The 18415-nt window shown below is 46.2% G+C and overlaps 1 protein-coding gene across 2 annotated transcripts in view; it reads left to right on the forward strand.

Moving 5' to 3' along the window:
* The window catches only part of LOC123771433 (uncharacterized), a 910720-nt gene that overhangs the window by 865549 nt on the left and 26756 nt on the right, over window positions 1-18415 (forward strand). For both annotated transcript variants that reach the window (XM_045763937.2, XM_045763939.2), the window contains exon 24: window positions 2438-2655. In XM_045763937.2, coding sequence (XP_045619893.1) covers window positions 2438-2655 — 218 coding nt within the window. The remainder of the gene's footprint in view (window positions 1-2437; window positions 2656-18415) is intronic.

The following is an 18415-nucleotide window of genomic DNA, read 5'->3' on the forward strand; positions in this document are numbered from 1 at the left end:
TCCCCTGGTAGGCCTAGAACTCCATGAGCATTGACTGATGCCAGGGTCTAATACATTCATATCAGCCCGGATTGCTGTGGGAAGCCTCCAGTCTCACCCAGAAAATGGCATTTCATTACATTCAACGCTGGTATTCTGGAGGAATGGTGGGGGGGGGGGGAGCTCCATTGGCTCCCTAGAGCTATCCAGGCTGATACTTAACTATTAGCTTTCTGGCACCAGTCAAAGTGCATGGAGTTCTTGTCTACCAGGTACCACGAGCCAGAACCTGACCCCTTCAGAGAGGCATGAGGAGCAATGGCCTATTGAAACCCTCGTGTGGTTGGGAGCATTCTATGTCTGTCATCGACGGGTCTGGCATCCAGAAAGATCAGCGCCAAAAACAAACCCCTATTCCAACGCATCCTTTGAATAAACAGTACGTTTTAATACTAAATGTAATAAGTACATTTCCTGACTGTCCTGCATAGTACATAATTACACTTATGGGGCTGTTACAGTCACTTATGGGGGTAGGCGGTAGTTTTCCCCACTAGTAGGGGCGTGGGGAAAACTAGCACAGCTAGTTATAATCACCTATTATAGCGGCCGGCTCTGTTCCGCCTGCGTTTGTTGTTCTCTTGTGGGGTTTTTCTTTTGTTTTTGTGTTTCTGCCTGGTGGGGGAAGGGGTTTGCCTTTAATTGCCCCCTTTCTACAACTGGTGGTCTTTCTCTAGGCATCTTGGTACTTGGTACCCCCTGCTTGGCACCCATGAGTGGACACGTCCCGGGGGTTCAGCTTTTAGAAGTTTCCTCGGTAGTTTTAGGCTCCAGGTCGCAGTACCCTGCCTGGGCTTCCTTTAGCATGGTACTAAGGCTAAGGGCCCTGGGAAACCCCACAGGAGCTCCGTGGTCCGATGGATGTGACCCTTGAGTCCTCTCTTGCTTTCGTGAGGTTGACAGTTGCTCTGGCCCCTTGTCTTGGGGTGACAATGACCGGTTCAGTCTCTGCCTTGCTGAGGGTCATGCCAGGTCTTTGGGGTTCTTCCTCTCGTGATAGGCCAGTGGTGCCTGATTTGGGGAAGGCGCAGTCTTTGGTTCTGTCTTTTTCTGGTCTGCGGAGATTGCCCCATGACCGCTTAGGTTCTAGGGGGTTCGGGGCTGGCAGGGCAGGTCTCTTTTCCTGCGCTCTGTCGAGTCATCTCGGAGTGGGTTCGCTTGGGCATGGTCGAAACAATCTCGTCTCTCAGGTGGGTTTCTCGCCTGTTTCTGGTCCCAAAACGGGACAACGCAGACCTCTGGTTCATTCTGGACTTGTCTCCTCTGAACCCATGGATTTATTATCCCTCCTTTCAGATGACTACTCTGTCCCAGGTCCATCTTCTCTTGGAGCCGAGCGCTTGGAAGGTGTACCTGGACCTCAAGGATGCATATTGGCATGTCCCGATTCATCTGATGTTCAGGGACTGGCTCGGTTTTGTTGTAGGGCATCAAGGTTACCACTTTCATTGCCCTCCATTCAACTTGAATCTGGCGCCACGCATTTTCACACGCTTTACTTGGGTCTTGGTGACACGCCTGCGTTTATTAAGTGTTCGGGTTCTGGCATTCCTCGACGACTGGCCTGGTTTGGTAACGTCATGCTCATTTGCTCGTTTTCATTTGGGAGTTCTGTCCACTAGTTCGGCTTTCAGTAACAATTTCTTAACCAGGACTGGAAGGTTTGTTTTGGGGCAATTACCTTTCTTGGCGCTTGACCCAGTCGATGGCAGACATAGAATGCTTCAAACCACACTGGGGTTTCTATAGGCCATTGCTCCTCATGCCTCTCTGAGGGGGCCAGGTTCTGGCTTGTGGTCTCTGGTAGGCCTAAGAAATCTTTCGCTTGACTGATGCAGGGGACTAATACACTTGTATCAGCCCGGTTAGCTCCAGGAAGCCTCCAGGTCTCACCCAGAAAGTGGCGTTTCATTACATTCAACTATGGTTTTTGAGAATTTCTTGGTTATGAGTTGTATGTAGGTGCTGAAGCTGAGTCTCTTGTCTATGTATAGGCCAAGGAACTTTCGATCAGACCGACAAATAAGGGTGCAGCTACATAAGCAGTGCATGGGTTCAAGTGGAAGAAATAAATCAATGCAACTTAGTAAAGTAGTCAGCCAAGCTGATTACTTTTGAATTTACTTTAAGTAAATATTATTAATGATACTGTATAAAAGAGGTTTAAGCAAAAGCAGAATACAATAAAGGAGTGCAAGGATAATTGCTCATGGAGAAGGCAAATATATTCCATATGAGAATAAACATTAGTGATTAGTGACCTACATACATGTAGTGATATAATGGGTGATTAAGGCACTTTAATAACAATTATACAACTGATTAAACTTAAAATTTATTTAGATTAAAATTTAATTTAAATGGTGATATATTATCATTGCTTTTATTTTTGATGCAGAGGCACAGTCCCCAGTCCCATGCAAGGAGAAGGATAAATCTCCATGGAGAAAAAGTAATCTCAATGTGGCAAACTCTAGTGAAGCAACTCGGGAGGACAATCTAACCCAATCCTCTGCCTCCACTACTTCTGCGGCCCCTTCCATAGCTGTCAGAAGGTTCCGCAGGCTGAGATCCAGGTCTAATATTGAGCCTGGTCAAGTTGTACAAGCAGTTCAGGTATGTAAGAACTCATTAACATAAAGCATAATGTTAAATTGATATTTATATTTTTAATTTTCAGGTTACATTAAGTTATATGTAAAGAATTTACATATAATACATTCATAATAGTACTGTACAGTAGATAATAACAGTAAAATTATTATGGATAGAATAGTAAGATTTAAAAAATAGATTTTAGCATAGTAAGATTTTACAATTTAAAAACAATCAATAATTGAGTCATATTTTGAGAATTTACAGTGATTTAGAGTTAGCAAAAGAAGAAGTCAATCTTAAACAGAGTACTTACTCTATTTTCCAGCAGAACCAGGATGGGGTTACTAAAACTAAAACTCAATAGTAGGTTACATGGTTCGAACACAAAGTATAGACATTCTTAAAGCATGCTAGTTAGTATCTAAGACAAATAAAGAATAGTGTAATGTATAATATTCCTCATTATACATTGCTAAACCAATATTGGCTTTAGGGTAGGGTATCCTGTACATCAAAGACAAACTCAAATACACAACCTGCAAAATACTACAAATGATATGGTGGAAATGATGATATTCAAAATAGAAATTGTAAAGTTGCCTGATTTTTCTGTGGGTAACCCCTACGGCTCCCTGGAGCTTATTGGGCTAATGTATATTATATTTGACCAGGACATTAGCTAAGGAGTTCAGACCTACAAGGGACCAGCGCCAGAACCTGGCCCCTTCAGAGAGGTTTCAGGGAGCACTGGCCCTGGAAAACCCCCTTGTAGTTGGGGTTTTCCTTATCGGCCAGCGACCGGGGTTTGCACCCAGAAAGGTAGGCATAACAAAACAAACCCCACATGGTAAAAATCGAACAGAGAGGTAGAAACTCCCTACAATCCCAAGGAAACAAGCAAACATCACACTTTACTGCCGCGCCGATCGTCTGTGCAGCCCTCCCCGCCCTGAGAGGGGGAAGGGGGAGCCCCGGACCTACCGCACTGGCTGCCTAGCACCAGTTCGTTAGCTAATGTCAACCGGGATAGACGCTTCTCTGGTCTCAGTTTCCTAGGCGGTGTTTGCCTTGCGTGGCGTTCACTGCTGTGTGTTGTGTTGTGCGGTGGCCAGGAGTACCTCATCAGTGCCGGGGCTGCATGCGCTTAATGGCTGACATCCCTAAGCGCCCTGTGAGTACAGCCCTTGCGTAACAGGGTTATCTTCCCTGGGGCATTCGGGAACCATTCCCATAGAGGTTCTTGCTGCTCGGCATTTGCCTCGCCCTTGAGGCCAGCTGGGGCTTGGGGACCTTGTTTGACCCTGGGTAGGGACTGGTATTGTGCTGGTTAGGGCGTCAAGATGTTGCGCAACCTGCCACCTAAGCGGCGACCGGTTCCTGTTGCCTCTGGAGATGGTTAATTTTGCGGGGTTTTTCTTTTGTTTTTATTTTCATTTGCCAGGTGGGGGTCTGCCTAGTGTGGCTATGGTTCCACTTGTAGTGTTTGGTGGCCCTCTGCTAGGCCCCCGTGATTGTACACATCGCAGGGGTTGTCAGTGTTATACTCTACCCCTTGTTAAGTTTGGGTGTTTAAACGGTTAGCAACACCTTGCCTGGGCTTCCCGTAGTTGTTTCCCCTACAGGCCCTGGAAACCCCTGTCGGAGCTCGGTGGACCATTGTATGTGTCTTCCAGGTCCCAACCCGTCTTCTATGGGATCGTTGATTGCTGTGCCCTTGTCTCTGGGTGACAGTCGCCACTTTTACCTCCATCATGTTGCCTGTTGGGTCACTGACACCTTGACCCGGAGTCTTGCCAGAGAGATTCTCTGCTTGTTCTCCAGTACTCTCCTGATGTTATTACTGTTCAGAGTGTAGGCGGCATCCGTGTTGCAAGCTAGGTTAGGTTGCTGCAACACGCTAGGTTGGTTTCCCACTCGGATGCTCCAGGGCCGCCCCGTTTTGGTTAGGTGCTGTTCGCCCCTTTCCCTCCCTGTTCCCGACTCTCAATCGTCTGCGGGTTTTGGGGTCGGGGTGGGGTTTAGTTGGGGCCCAAGACTCGAGCGGTTTTCGGGGGCTGCCCCGTTCGGGTTAGGGATGGATGTTTTTGAGCCTGTTCCTCCTGCCAAGGCTTCTGGGTCTGGTAATTTCTTGCTGCCTTTCCCATGGACTCTTGCTTTTCTTTAAGGGCGGAGGGCTTGGAGGACGGCTCTGCCCCGGGGCCTCTGTTGTGAGTTCCCGGGGCTGTGGGGGATGCCTGCTAGCTGTTCTGGGGCAGTTAGCCCCGCCTGGGTTTTCTGCTTCTGGGCTGAGTTTTTCGCCCACCAAGTCTGCTTGCTTCCCACTTTTGCTGGTGTGTTTTTGTATTTTTTGCGTCAGTCACAGCCCTCTGTTCTGGTGGTCATTTTCTTCTGCCAGTTTCCCGGCGTGGCCACCAGGGCACCGTTGCGGTTTGTTTACATGCGCCTGGGTGTGCGAGCGAGCATTTTGGGTGAGTTTTTCACTTTTTTCAGGGGTTTTATTCTCCTGTTGTCGTTTCTTTGCTTTTCTGGTGTTTTCTGCCCGTTTCCTGTTCCTCTGGGAACGTTTGAGTGTTGATTTTACACTGGGTTTTCCGTTTTGTCTCTTTTGGGTCTGAGCCCTTGGGTTTGGGCTCAGTGTCCCTGTCTGTTATGCTTGCTCCCACACCTTGTCCCTCGGTTTTCAGTCTGTTTTGACCGTTTCCCTGGGGGTTCTGTCTGGGTTGTGCTTTGCCTTTCTGTGGTGTATCTCCGCCGGCAAATGTGGTGGTTTGGGCTCCCCCTGGTTTGATTCTGGGTTCTTTTGGGTTCTTTGGTTTCGTTCTGGAGGTTTCTTCCTCTTGGGCCCCCTCTGTGGGTTCAGGGGACTTTGTTTCCTCATGTGTGACCGTATCTGCCTTCTGGGGTTCCGGGGTCTTCCTGGCTTGCAGACTGATCTTTTTGGGTCTTGGCACATGTTGTGGTCGTGCTGGGATTTTGGGGTTTTGTTGTCGAGGTGGGCCTTTTGATGCAGTTTTGTGCCGTCTTCGCCTGGCCGGTGTGGTGCTCTCTGCTCACTGGTCGGCGGCTTGTAATTTTCTTTTCATGTGTATGTGCATACATACGTGTGTGTGTAACATACCTTGTGTGTATGTATGTGTAGGTGTATATACATAATATGTATGTATATATGTGTATGTATACTTTTTCTTTCGGAAGGGGCTCTGTTCCCTTCTCTGTTGATGGGGCATTGGGGGAGCAGCTTGCTTTGCTGACTCTTGCATGGTCCCACAGTTAGTGGGCGCTTTTGGTTGTCTTCCGGCCTCTGGTGGCGGCGGTGAACGGCTTCTCCCCCCTTTGGGGGTTCAGGGCTGGCAGGGTGGGCTTCTTCCCCTGCACTTCGATTTGTCATCTTCATGGGTGCATTGGACGTGGTCGATCCGCCCCATCCTTCTGGGGTTCCCGTCTGCTCTATGCAGACATGGGCCTGTCGAATCTGCGGTTCTTCCGGGCTTCATCAGTCTGCGCCCTAGATTCTATGCCCTCATCGGAGGACTGTTGTCTCCTGTCTGGCTTCTGTTGGGGCCGGGTGCCTGGATGGTGGCCCTGGACCTCCAGGTCAATTCTTGGCACGTTCCTCTCCAGTTTTCCGGGACTGGCACAGTTGGTGGTGGGGCTTCAGGCTAACCGCTTTTGTTGCCTTCCCTATTTTGTAATTGGCACTTGGTGTATTTACGCATCTTTACCGGATCTTGGTGCCCTGTTTAAATCTCCTTGGGATTCAGTGTCTGCCCTACCTCGACGACTGGCTGATGTGGGCTCCCAGTCGGTCCACTTGTCTGCTCGCCAGGGGTGTGGTTCTTTCCAGATTGCCGGGTTTGGTTTCCTGGTGGTCTGGAGGTCGTTCCATTTGTTTCTGTCCCGGGTTCGGACCTGGGCCTTGTTTAGGGCTATTGGGCCACTCCTTGTCTTTCCCTCCAGAAGTGTTACTGCGGCTATGGTCCCCCCTTCGGCTGTTCGTGAGGGGTCCCAGGTTGCTCATCGGTTGCTTGAGCAGTTGTGTGGGAGTCTGAATGTCGACATGCTGGTCTGAACGCGGGGTCGGGTTTGGCTTTGGTGTCTGTTTGGTTCCTTCGGGGATCTTGTGTTGGTGCTGGGTCACCAGCTTCCTCTTTGGGGGTTTTCGTGGTTCCATGCCTTGGCACCTTCCCGAGCCTTCACTTGATGTGTTCATGGACGGGTCATCTCTCTGCTGTGCTTTGTGACCAGTGCTCACCAGGTCGGCTGGGGATGGTAGGATCTGTCTGTCCGTCGGGCTAACAGCACGGTTCAGGAGTTCGTGGCTGTTTGCGCTTTGGAGGGTTTGGGTCACTCGGTGCTCTGCCATTCAGCTCCATTCGGACTGTTATCTGGCGGTTCTTTGCCAGAACCACAGGGTTTCTCTTAGGTGTTTGTCCTTGGGGCTGGTCCCTTAGAGTGGCTGTGAGGTTCATGTCCGGGGTGTGTCCTGCGTCCTGGTGGACAGCTGTCTCGGTTCATTCCTCTGTTCGCAGATTGGCCAGTCGTTCCCGATTCGTTTCGTTGGCTCTGCCGGACGTATGGACTCCTGGCCATGGACGTCTTCGAGTTGGCGTGGTCTAGGCGTCATCCATTTTATGTGGCACCCTTACCCGCCTGCGAGGCGTTCACGGTGGATGCCCTTCGGCAGGGCTGGTCGAGGGGGGTACCTGTTCCTCTTCTCCCGGTCCAGCTGTTGCTTCGGGTTCTGGCTCGGTTGGAGCCCATTCCCACGAGAGTAGTCCATATGGTTCCTTGGTGGCCGGCCCAGCTTCTTTTCAGATGCTGCTTGATAGGTGTCCGAACCCAAGGCGTTTTCCCGCGGCTCCGCCTCTTTCGGCAGGTCGGACCGGTCCTGTACGTGACTGGTTCGGCCTTCTCCTCGGCTCTTCGCGTCTGGTATTTTAACGCAGGTATCACCATCTCTGTGGTGATCAGGTGGCTTTGTTGATGGTGTCCCATCTGTGAGCTTCATCTCGGCGACAGTATGATGTTCCTGGTGTTTCTATGCACTTTTTCTTGCTCTTCGTAGGTTGTCTTCTCTTTTGCATCGGGTTGTCTTGTTCTTTCTTGGGTTTTCAGGACTACAGTTTTGATGTTTCTTACTGTCGCCTCGTTTTGTGCGGCGCTGGCGGAGCCGCTCCGGCTTGCGTTCGGGGTGGACGTCACATCTTCCCCGTTTTGTACGCTTTCTCATGCTTTGTTTCACCTCTGGCCTGCTCTGCGTCACCTGAGCCATCCTGGTCCTTGATCAGGGTGCCTTCTTATCTTCTCCTCAGTTTGTGGTAGCCCCTTTGGTTCTGGTTTCTGCTCTTTGGTACTGGTGGTAGGTTTGTATGTTTGCAGTCTTTCTCCGTTCTGGCAATGGTCGAGACGGCTGCTTTCTGGAGGGGTTCTTGGGTTATTGATGCTTGATTGGTTCGGCCAGGGGTGCGTCCTGTATTGTCTGGTTGCGCTTTTTGCCATTACCTGCGTACCGTGTCTGGGGATGTGCTTTGGGTTGATCTGGTTCCCCTCGTTCCCTGTTTCAGGGCTCGGGTCTCCCAGGTCATCCGCAGAGTTTTTAAGACTTCCAGCCTGTGGTTTGTCCGTGCACCCGTGCTGTTCGGACGTTAGCAGCTTTTGCTGCTGTGTTGGTGATGTCTAGGGCTCATTTCGGGCGCAGGGATTTGAGGGTCGCACAGGTTCTTGGCCGCCCATTCTTTATGCACGTCTGCTCCCGTGCGTTCTTGTTGCCTTGGGTCGCAGGTTGCAGCCTGTTGTCTCAGCTTCGCATTGCAGAGTTTGTGGCAGCCGCTTCCCGGGTCAGCCATTCTTTTAATTCTCTTTGGGTATGAAGTTCCAGGGAGCCGTAGGGGCTCCCTACAGAAAACCAGGGTTGAATTTAATGAAACGCCATTTTCTGGGTGAGCCCCGGAGGCTCCCTGGCAACCCTCCCTCCTACCGGTCAGCGGTTTTTTCGCGTTGATTGAAGCTTTGCTTTTGAACTGAAGCTTGGCAGCTGGCACGGTAGGTCCGGGGCTCCCCCCTCCCCCTCTCGGAGCTGGGAGGGCTTTGCGGACGATCGGCGTGGCAGTAAAGTGTGATGTTTGCTTGTTTCCTTGGGATTGTAGGGAGTTTCTACCTCTCTGTTCGGTTTTTTGTTTTAGTTTTTTACCATGTGGGGGTTTGTTTTGACATGCCTACCTTTCTGGGTGCCTGACCCCGGTCGGTGGCAGATAAGGAAAACCCCAACCACAAGAGGGGTTTTCCAGTGCCATTGCTCCCTGAAACCTCTCTGAAGGGGCCAGGTTCTGGCGCTGGTCCCTGGTAGGTCTGAACTCCTTAGCTAATGTCCTGGTCTAATATAACATACATTAGCCCGATAAGCTCCAGGGAGCCTCCTGGGCTCACCCAGAAAATGGCGTTTCATTACATTCATTGCTGGTTTTTTGTGAGGCCGGGGGTTTGGAGGACTACTCGGCTCCTGGGCCTGATGTGGAGGCTCCCTGGGTTGGGGAGAAGCTGACTTGGGGGTATTGGGGCCCTTTGGACCCCGCCTGGGTTTTCTGACCCTCCGAGCGGGGCTTGCTATTACAAGGAGTGGGGGTTTTCTTTCCCCCCCCCTCTGCGTACGACTTGGATTTGGGTTCGGCTCTTCCCTGAGTTCGGTTCCATGTCCCTGCGGGTCCTTCGGTTTCGTCCTTCCGGAGGTTTTCGGCTTCTCGCATCTCTCCAGCTGAGGTGGGGCCAGTTGTCTGTGCATGGGAGGGACGTGGGGTTTGCGCTCTCCGTGAATAAACTTCAATATATTTGGTCATATTAATATTCCAGTGATAGAACAAGAATCACAGTTATCACAAAGTGTAAAACCACATTTTGGAAAGAGAAAATACAGTAAAGCTATTAGATCTTTGTGTTTAATAGAGAATAACCACCTCTCACCAGCCCACGTGGGAGCGTAATGCCACACAAGGCAATACACGAGGCCAAAGTCTACATAGACTATAGTGAACAGTGATACGGTGAATAGTGAACGGTAACAAAACAGGCATAAAGGCTTGAAAGTGTGGGAAAATTCCCACGTGGAAAATTTGGAACGCATAATTCAGTGAATAGTGAGGCAACACACACACACCAGACTCTGTGTACAGGAGCCACGAGGCTTGATCTGTGTACACACTTGGTAGGCTGTGAAGGGTCACTCCCCCCCCCCTTCCCCTTTACCACTGGTCAACAACCACTGCCCTATCACCATCACCACTGACCAGATGCATTATGGTCAGAATGCCTTTAGTAAAGATGTGCACAGAATGCAACAAGGAAGTAGATTACCAGCAGAGCTTCCAGTGCCAACTATGTTCAGCAGCCATACACAGTAAATGTGCCAACATGTTAAATAATGCCAGGAGTATTGGTCCCAGAGACCACTCGGTGTGCTGGTTCTGCAAAAAGGATAATATTACTGTCTTGAAGATGATCGCAATTCTTGATAAAACTCTAGCAGAGCACAGAGAATCACTTCTAACTGCCTGCATGGAAATCTCCAATGTTTTCAAACAAATTGTCAAGGACACTTAGGCAGAACCTGAATTGGAGCTACATCTCAGCGCGTTGGGGCCGGATGCGACATTGGCAGTGGGACCAGATGCAATATTGGCGGTGGCACTGGATGTGACGTTGGCGGCGGGGCCGAATGCAATGTTGGCGACGGGGCTGGATGCTATGCTAGCGCTGGACACGACATTGGGGTCGGGCGCAGTATCGGCGCCTGAACCGGGCACGATATTGGTACCAGGGTTTTTGAGACAAATAAAACAAGGACCCAAAATCTGCCGATATTATAAATGGGGTATCTATAAGCATGGGATATCAGGGAGAACAAATGGACTATATAAATATGATCATCCCAGAGAGTGCAGGACCCTTCTTAACCCTTAACCCTTAAATAGCGCATGGCTATATACCATTTGACACCCACAGGCGCATACAAAAAAAAAAAAATCTTTTTTCTTCCTAACCTGTTAATTAGTGATTACTGATCATGGGAAAAATAATACAAAAATTGTAAGTGGCATATATTGCCCGCTATAGGGCGGGGAAGTCTGGCAGATAACAGGCGCTGACTTAGCGTGCGTCCCAGGTAGTCTGTTGCTTGCCAGCTGTCAGGCCGGAGTTGCCACAAAGAGATAATTACCTAATTATTTCAATGTCTCTGATTGGTTTTTAGTATTTTTTTTGGCTGTAATATTATTCAATAGTGTGTAGTGTGATATATTTATATAATAAAATGAGTGAATCATTGCTGTACTCAAAAATATGGTGTGCGTATTGTTGATTCAATTATGTTCATCAAACAGTGAACAAATACTTTGTCGGTTATTACATTATATACACAGGTTATATATAAGTATCTGCATGTTTTGTTCACCATAACGATCCACTAAGTTGCTATTATGAGTCAAAAAGTAGTGAGGAGTGACCGCCGTGTACCAGCCAGCCACTCACGCCCTCCCTCAATACCTCACTCGCCCACATTCTCCTCCCACAATACTGTTTTTGCTTTTATTCACTACATACAGACGTTATATATATGTATCTACATTCGTGTTCACCATAACGAGCCACTAAGTTGCTATGCTGAGTGGCAGTGGCAGCCCGCCACTGGCTGCCACTCCCTCCCTCCCTCACCTCACCTGACTTGCCACCATTCTCCACCCACCATACTGTTTTTGCTTTTATATACAAACATTATATATAAGTATTTACATGTTTTGTTCACCAATCACTATAACTGTACATCTAAGCTTGTATGGTGAGTAAAGTCACAAAGACGTAGCTACTCACACAGTCAGCTGGTGGCTGCCGCCCTCAAGGCCAGATACACACTGATATTTCTCCTCCAACAATACTGTTTGTGGTGTTATTACGCTATATACACACATTATATATAAATATCTACCTGTTTTATTCACCATACTTGCACAAGTAAACTGGTATGGTGCCCAAAGACCATCGTGGTCACCAGTAAACAACATGATAAGTCGTGCAGACGACGCCACTGCCCTCACCAAAATGGCGGCTCCCAACCTACTCCTCTTGCTGTTTATACCCTCTATACACACGTTATATATAAGTATCTACATTTGTGTTCACTATAGTGAACCACTAAGCTGGTATGGTGAGTGCAGTCAATAAAATGTGGCCACACATAGTCAGAAGACAATGCCACTACCCTCCCCTCCCACAGCATTACTCCTCCCTCCATGGAGCACAGCGCTAAATATCACCGCGATTCTGCTATTATCAGAACCCTGGTCAGTTTAATCACAGTCAGGGGTTTTCTGTAATAATATCATCGCTACATAATAGCATGAACAAGTATATTATGGTATTTTTAGGCGATGCTGTGGTCACAAGCTGAACAGCAGTGCTGTGAGCTCATGCTGCGTGCGTCAGGCTTGGTAGCTTGCTCAATACTGAGGCCCCTAACACCCGGGAATTTGGCCCACGATTTAAAAAAAAAATGGCGTCTATTTACAAGAGCCCTGATGAAGGTGTGGTGAACCCCGTGTATCCGCGGGCCGTTTAAATCTTGCGTAGTACTCCAAAGCATCATATGATGTGATGCGCTATTTACTGCAAGTCAGTCAAAGAATCATATGATGCGATGCGCAATTTAAGGGTTAATACAGGTAAATGTACCAAAAGCTGTGATCTCTTTCACCCAGAACTGAGCAAGAACTCTTTAAATAAAAATGAATGTTTCAACACAGAATATCCAGCTTTTCATATAAAAGGTAGCAAGCGAATAAGACCGACAAACCATCTCGATGAAAGCAGCCACAACACTATTTACCAGGAGGATTTTTAGCAAGAGGAGGAGGAGAAGAATGGCTAAAAATGTCCAGACTCTACCATCAACTCGATCAAATGTTAGAGAGGACGCAAACACAGTGGCCACCTTACCAGAGCCTCAGATATTAACACCAAGTAAAGCATCCAGCACTTCCACAAACATAACATCATTTTTATTTGCCAACATTCAGGGTTTAAAAACACTCAAATCTAACAAAGTGCTCTTCATAGATGGCCTCTTACGTGAGGCAAATGCAGTGTTTGCAGCCCTAACGGAAATTCACACAAAGGACTACAATGTTGGTGAAATATGGATCTCGCAGTACAATGTTTTCAGATGTGACAGGAAACACCGGCCACAGGGTGGGGTCAGCCTGTACACCACAGGCTACAGGGTGGGGTCAGCCTTTATATATCAAGGACACACTCATCTGTACTGAGCTGCTAATCACTACAAATGATATGGTGCAAGTGCTGATAATCAAAATAGAGATCTTAAATGTAGTTATTGCCCTTGTATATAAGTCATCGGAGGCAAATCATCAGCAGTTTAACCCTTACACTGCTCAGGGGTCCTTTGGACATTTACACCCCTGTGCGCAAGAAAAAAAAAATTCAAAAATTTTTTTCTGTCTTCTAAACATGTTAATTTGTGTCCCCTGAGCACGGAAAAAATAAAAAAAAATTGTAGGTGACATATTTTGGGCGCAATTGACCGAGGAAGTCTGGCAAAAAGTGGGCGTTGACAGAGCGGTCGTCAGACCCGGTCAGCGTCACCCGCGCTGACAGATGGGAGTTGCCACAAAGATATTATTACCTAATTGTTTCAATGTCTCCGATTGATTTTTTCTTATTTTTTTTGCAGTAATATTATTCAATAGTGTGTATTGTAATATATTTATATAATAAAAGTGGTGAATAATCACTATACTCAAAAGTATGATGTGCATATTAGTGATTCAATTATTATGTTTATAAAACAATAAACATATAGTTTTGCTGCTATTACACTCTATACACAGATTATATATAAGTATATGCATGTTTTGGTCACCATAACGAACCACTAAGTTGGTATTGAGAGTCGAAAAGCAACGAAGAGTTACCGCCACACACCAGCCAGCCACTCGCTGCCTCTCCCTCAACACACGCACTAAACTTTCTTCCCCAATAATACCATTTGTGGTGTTATTACACTATATACAGACGTTATATATAAGTATGTATATATTTTGTTCACCACAACTGTACAGCTAAGCTGATATAGTTAGTTCAGGCACTAAGAGTCGTCGCTATACACAGATGGCGGCTGGCGGCTCCCTCACTCTTTCAAGGTCACACGCACTAAACTTTCTACCCCAACAATGCTGATTGCAGTGTTATTACCCTATATACACATATTATATATAAATATCTACATGTTTTATGCACCGTAACTGTACACCTAAGCTTGTAGTGCACCCAAAGAGCATAGTGGCCACCCTCTAAACAGCTAGACAAACCGTGCAGACGACGTCACCTCCGTCACCCATATGGCTCCTCCCAGCATAATCCTTTTGCTGTTATTACACTAATACACACATTATATATAAGTATCTACATATGTGTTCACCATAGAGAACCACTGACCTGGTATGGTGAATGCAAACAATAACAGCTAGCCACACAGTCAGTAAACGATGCTGTCTCCCTCCATCTCTCAGCATCACTCCTGCCACAGCGCTAATTATTACAACAATCCTGCCATTATCACAACCCTGGTTATTTATATCACAGTCATGGGTCATCTGTAATATTGTCATCGCTAAATAATAACAATTATATATTTATTTTGACATTTTTCGGCGATGCTGTGGTCACAAGCTGAACAGCAATGCTGTTCGCTCATGCTGCATGCGCCGGCCTTAGTTGCTCCAACAGTACTGTGCCTCTCACACCTGAGAATATTGCCCACGATTTTTTTTTTAAATGGCATCTGTTTACAAGAGCCCTGAGGAAGCTACTGTGAACCCCGTGTAGCCGCGGGCCATTTGAATCAGGCCTGGCACCCTATGGCGTATATATACGCCATGCGCACCATGGGACATGTTACTCAGGGCGTATATATACGCCATGCGCAGTTTAAGGGTTAAAGACCAACTAATGAAAATAGAACACTGCTTAGAAAACCTCATAAATCCAGCCCCAAACATCATCCTGCTTGGGGACTTCAACTTACGGCACCTGAAATGGAAGACAATAGCAGATACAGTTGAATAAGAGAGAATTCTGGGAAGTAGCTTAAATGAACAGGCACATGCAAATGACCTGCTACGGATGTGCGACAGGTTTGCCTTAAACCAGAAAATAGTAGAACCAACTAGGAAGGAGAACACGCTGGACCTCATTTTCACTAATAATGATGAATTGATCAGGAACATAATGATTACAAATACCTGTTACTCAAATCACAACTTAACCCTCAAACCGCTAGGGGCCCAAATGGAATTCACACCCACAGGCGCAACAAAAAAAAAAGTTTCCAAAAAATCCTTTCGTCTTATAGAAGTGTTCATTTTTGTTCCCTGATCACGGAAAAAATAACAAAAAAATCGTAGGTGGCATATTTTAGCCGCAATAGGGTAGGGAAGTGTGGCAAAAAAGGGGCGTTGGCAGAGCCTTCGCCAGACGAGGTCTACTCCGCCCGAGCTGTCAGACGGCAGTTGCCACAAATATATTATTACCTAATTATTTCAATGTCTCTGATTGATTTTTTCTTATTTTTTTTTGCAATAATATTATTCCATACAGTGAATTGTGGTATATTTATATTATAAAAATGTGTGAACCATCGCTGTACTCAAAATTATGGTGTGCATATTAGTGATTCAATTATTATGTTCATAAAATAATAAACAAATACTTTTGCTGTTGTTACACTATATACACAGGTTATATATAAGTATTTGCATGTTTTGTACACCATAACGAACTACTAAGTTGGTCTTGTGAGTCAAAAAGCAACGAGGAGTGACCGCCAAACACCAGCGAGCCACTCACTGCCACTCCCTCCCTCAACACCACCTCACTCACCCTCATTCACCCCCCACAATACTCTTTCTGTATTTATTCACTATACACAGACGTTATATATACGTATTTACATGTTTTGTTCACCATAACTGTACATCTAAGCTTGTATGGTGAGTAAAGGCCACAAAGACGTAGCTACTCACACAGTCAGCTGATCGGCGGCCGCCCTCAAGGCCAGACGCACTAATATTTGTCCTCCAACAATATTTGTGGTGTTATTACGCTATATACACACATTATATATAAGTATCTACCTGTTTTATTCACTATACCTGTACAAATAAGCTGGTATGGTGCCCAAAGACCATAGTGGCCATCAGTAAACACCATGCCAAGACGTGCAGACGACGCTCTTCCCTCACCAAAATGGCGGCTCCCAACCTACTCCTCTCGCTGTTATCTAACACTATACAGTACACATGTTATATAGAAGTATCTACATTTGTGTTCACCATATCGAACCACTAAGCTGGTATGGTGAGTGCAGTCAATAAATGGTGGCCACACACAGTCAGAAGACGACGCCACAACCCTCCCTCCCACAACCTTACTCCTCCCTCCATGGAGCACAGCGCTAAATATCACCACAATCCTGCTATTATCAGAATCCTGGTCAGTTTTATCACAGTCAGGGGGCTTCAGTAATACTATCACTGCTAAATAATAGCAGTATCATATATATTATGGTATTTGTAGGCGATGCTGTGGTCACAAGCTGAACAGCGGTGCTGTGAGCTCATGCTGCGTGCGCCAGCCTTGGTGGCTTGCTCAATACTGACGCTGTAACACCCAAGAATGTTGGCCTGGATTTTTTTTTCTAGGTGGCATCTGGCAACTATCGGTCGTGGCTGTACTATAGCTGCCCCTATCCCAGGCGGGGAGTTTAAATTATAGCGCTAGACACGAAATCATATATAAATGATGTGCGCGGTTTCGGTTTTGTCACTGATATCATTTATATATGATATGCGCGGTTTGAGGGTTAATTGAAGTTCTGACAAGCATGGGGAATAGACCTTCAAAACCAGTCCCGGTTCCCGTCGGAGGAGATTTCAGCAAATTCAACTTCAATAATAAACAGATGAACTGGGAGCAAATAAACCAGGACTTCACAGAAATAAGCTGGGAAAAGAAGCTAGAAAATGCAAACCTAAACCAGTGCCTCGAAAAATAAGCTCAGTAGCAATAGAATTATGTTCAAACCGCATACCACTAAGAAAAAAAGAGGAAGAGATGCATGTTGGAACGGGAACGTCGTTTCCTCTATAGACGAAGAAAATGAATCATGGAACAACTTGAGAGTCGCACCTTATCTCAAGAACGGCGAAGGTTAGGTAGAGAAATAGAAACAATTGAACTAAAGCTACAAGAATCATACAAAACCCAGGAGAGGCAAAGAGAGCAAGAGGCCATCAGTGAAATAGAGAGAAATCCAAAATATTTTTTCTCCTATGCAAAATCAAGATCAAAACCGACATCTAGTATCAGGCTCCCTGCGAAAGAGAGATTGAACTTTTACTGATGACAACAAAGAAATGAGCGAAATACTGAGGAATCGGTATGACTCTGTTTTCAGCAAGCCAATAAACACACTCTGCAGATCGATAACCTAAATGGATTTTTCATCGATATGATACCAACATCAAATCATATATCAGATGTCACCCTTTCCCCACTGGATTTTGAAGAAGCCATAGACAGTATGCCTATGCACTCTGCATCAGGCCCTGATTCTTGGAACTCTATATTCATCAAGAACTGTAAAAAAACGCTATCACAGGCCCTTCACATTCTTGGAAGACAAAGCCTAGATACTGGCATTATCCCTGACATATTAAAAACAGCAGAGATAGCACCACTCCATAAAGGAGGAAATAAAGCAGAGGCAAAAAATTACAGACCGATTGCACTAACATCGCACATCATAAAAATCTTTAAGAGTGCTAAGAAGTAAGATCACAAAATACATGGAATCACAGCATCTCCATAACCCTGGACAACATGGTTTCAGAACAGGGCACTCTTGCCTGTCACAGTTGCTGGACCACTATAACATGGCATTAGATGCCATGGAAGACAAACAAAACGCTGATGTAATTTACACAGATTTTGCAAAAGCCTTTTACAAATGTGACCATGGTGTTATTGCACATATAATGCGTTCAAGAGGAATTACGGAAAAATAGGCAGATGGATCTACAATTTCCTGACTAATAGAACCCAATGTGTAATAGTCAAGAAAATATAATCCGGACCATCAACTGTAAAGAGCTCAGTTCCCCAGGGTACTGTGCTTACTCCAGTACTTTTTCTCACCCTCATATTGGACATAGACAACAACACACCCTATAGTACTCTATCATCCTTTGCAGATGACATTAGGATTTTTATGAGAGTAGACAACATAGAGGACACGGCAAACCTCCAATCAGATGTCAATCAGGTCTTTCTATGGGCTACAAAAAATAATATGGTGGAATAAATGAAAATATAAAAACGGAAACCACGTATAAAACTCAGTCAAATCATAATATAGAACGGAAAGGCAATGTAAAGGATTTGGGTGTACTGATGTCGGAAGACATTACATTTAAAGAACACAATAAAGTAGCCGTCACAACTGCAAGAAAAATGACAGGTTGGATAACGAGTGTGGGAAAAACCTGCCGGGATTGATATAAGAGGAGACTACCAGGGACTTGTACTGAACTAAATTAAAAAATTACTGTCTGCAAATTAATTCAATTAAAATCTCTAGCTAGGGTTGTAAATCCTAGATCCTCTTTTCCTAATGACAGATTGTGGGCTGTAAGGGACAGGTGGGGTGAATGACTTA

This window comes from Procambarus clarkii, chromosome 76 (assembly GCF_040958095.1).
Source record: "Procambarus clarkii isolate CNS0578487 chromosome 76, FALCON_Pclarkii_2.0, whole genome shotgun sequence".
Taxonomy (NCBI): Eukaryota; Metazoa; Arthropoda; class Malacostraca; order Decapoda; family Cambaridae; genus Procambarus; species Procambarus clarkii.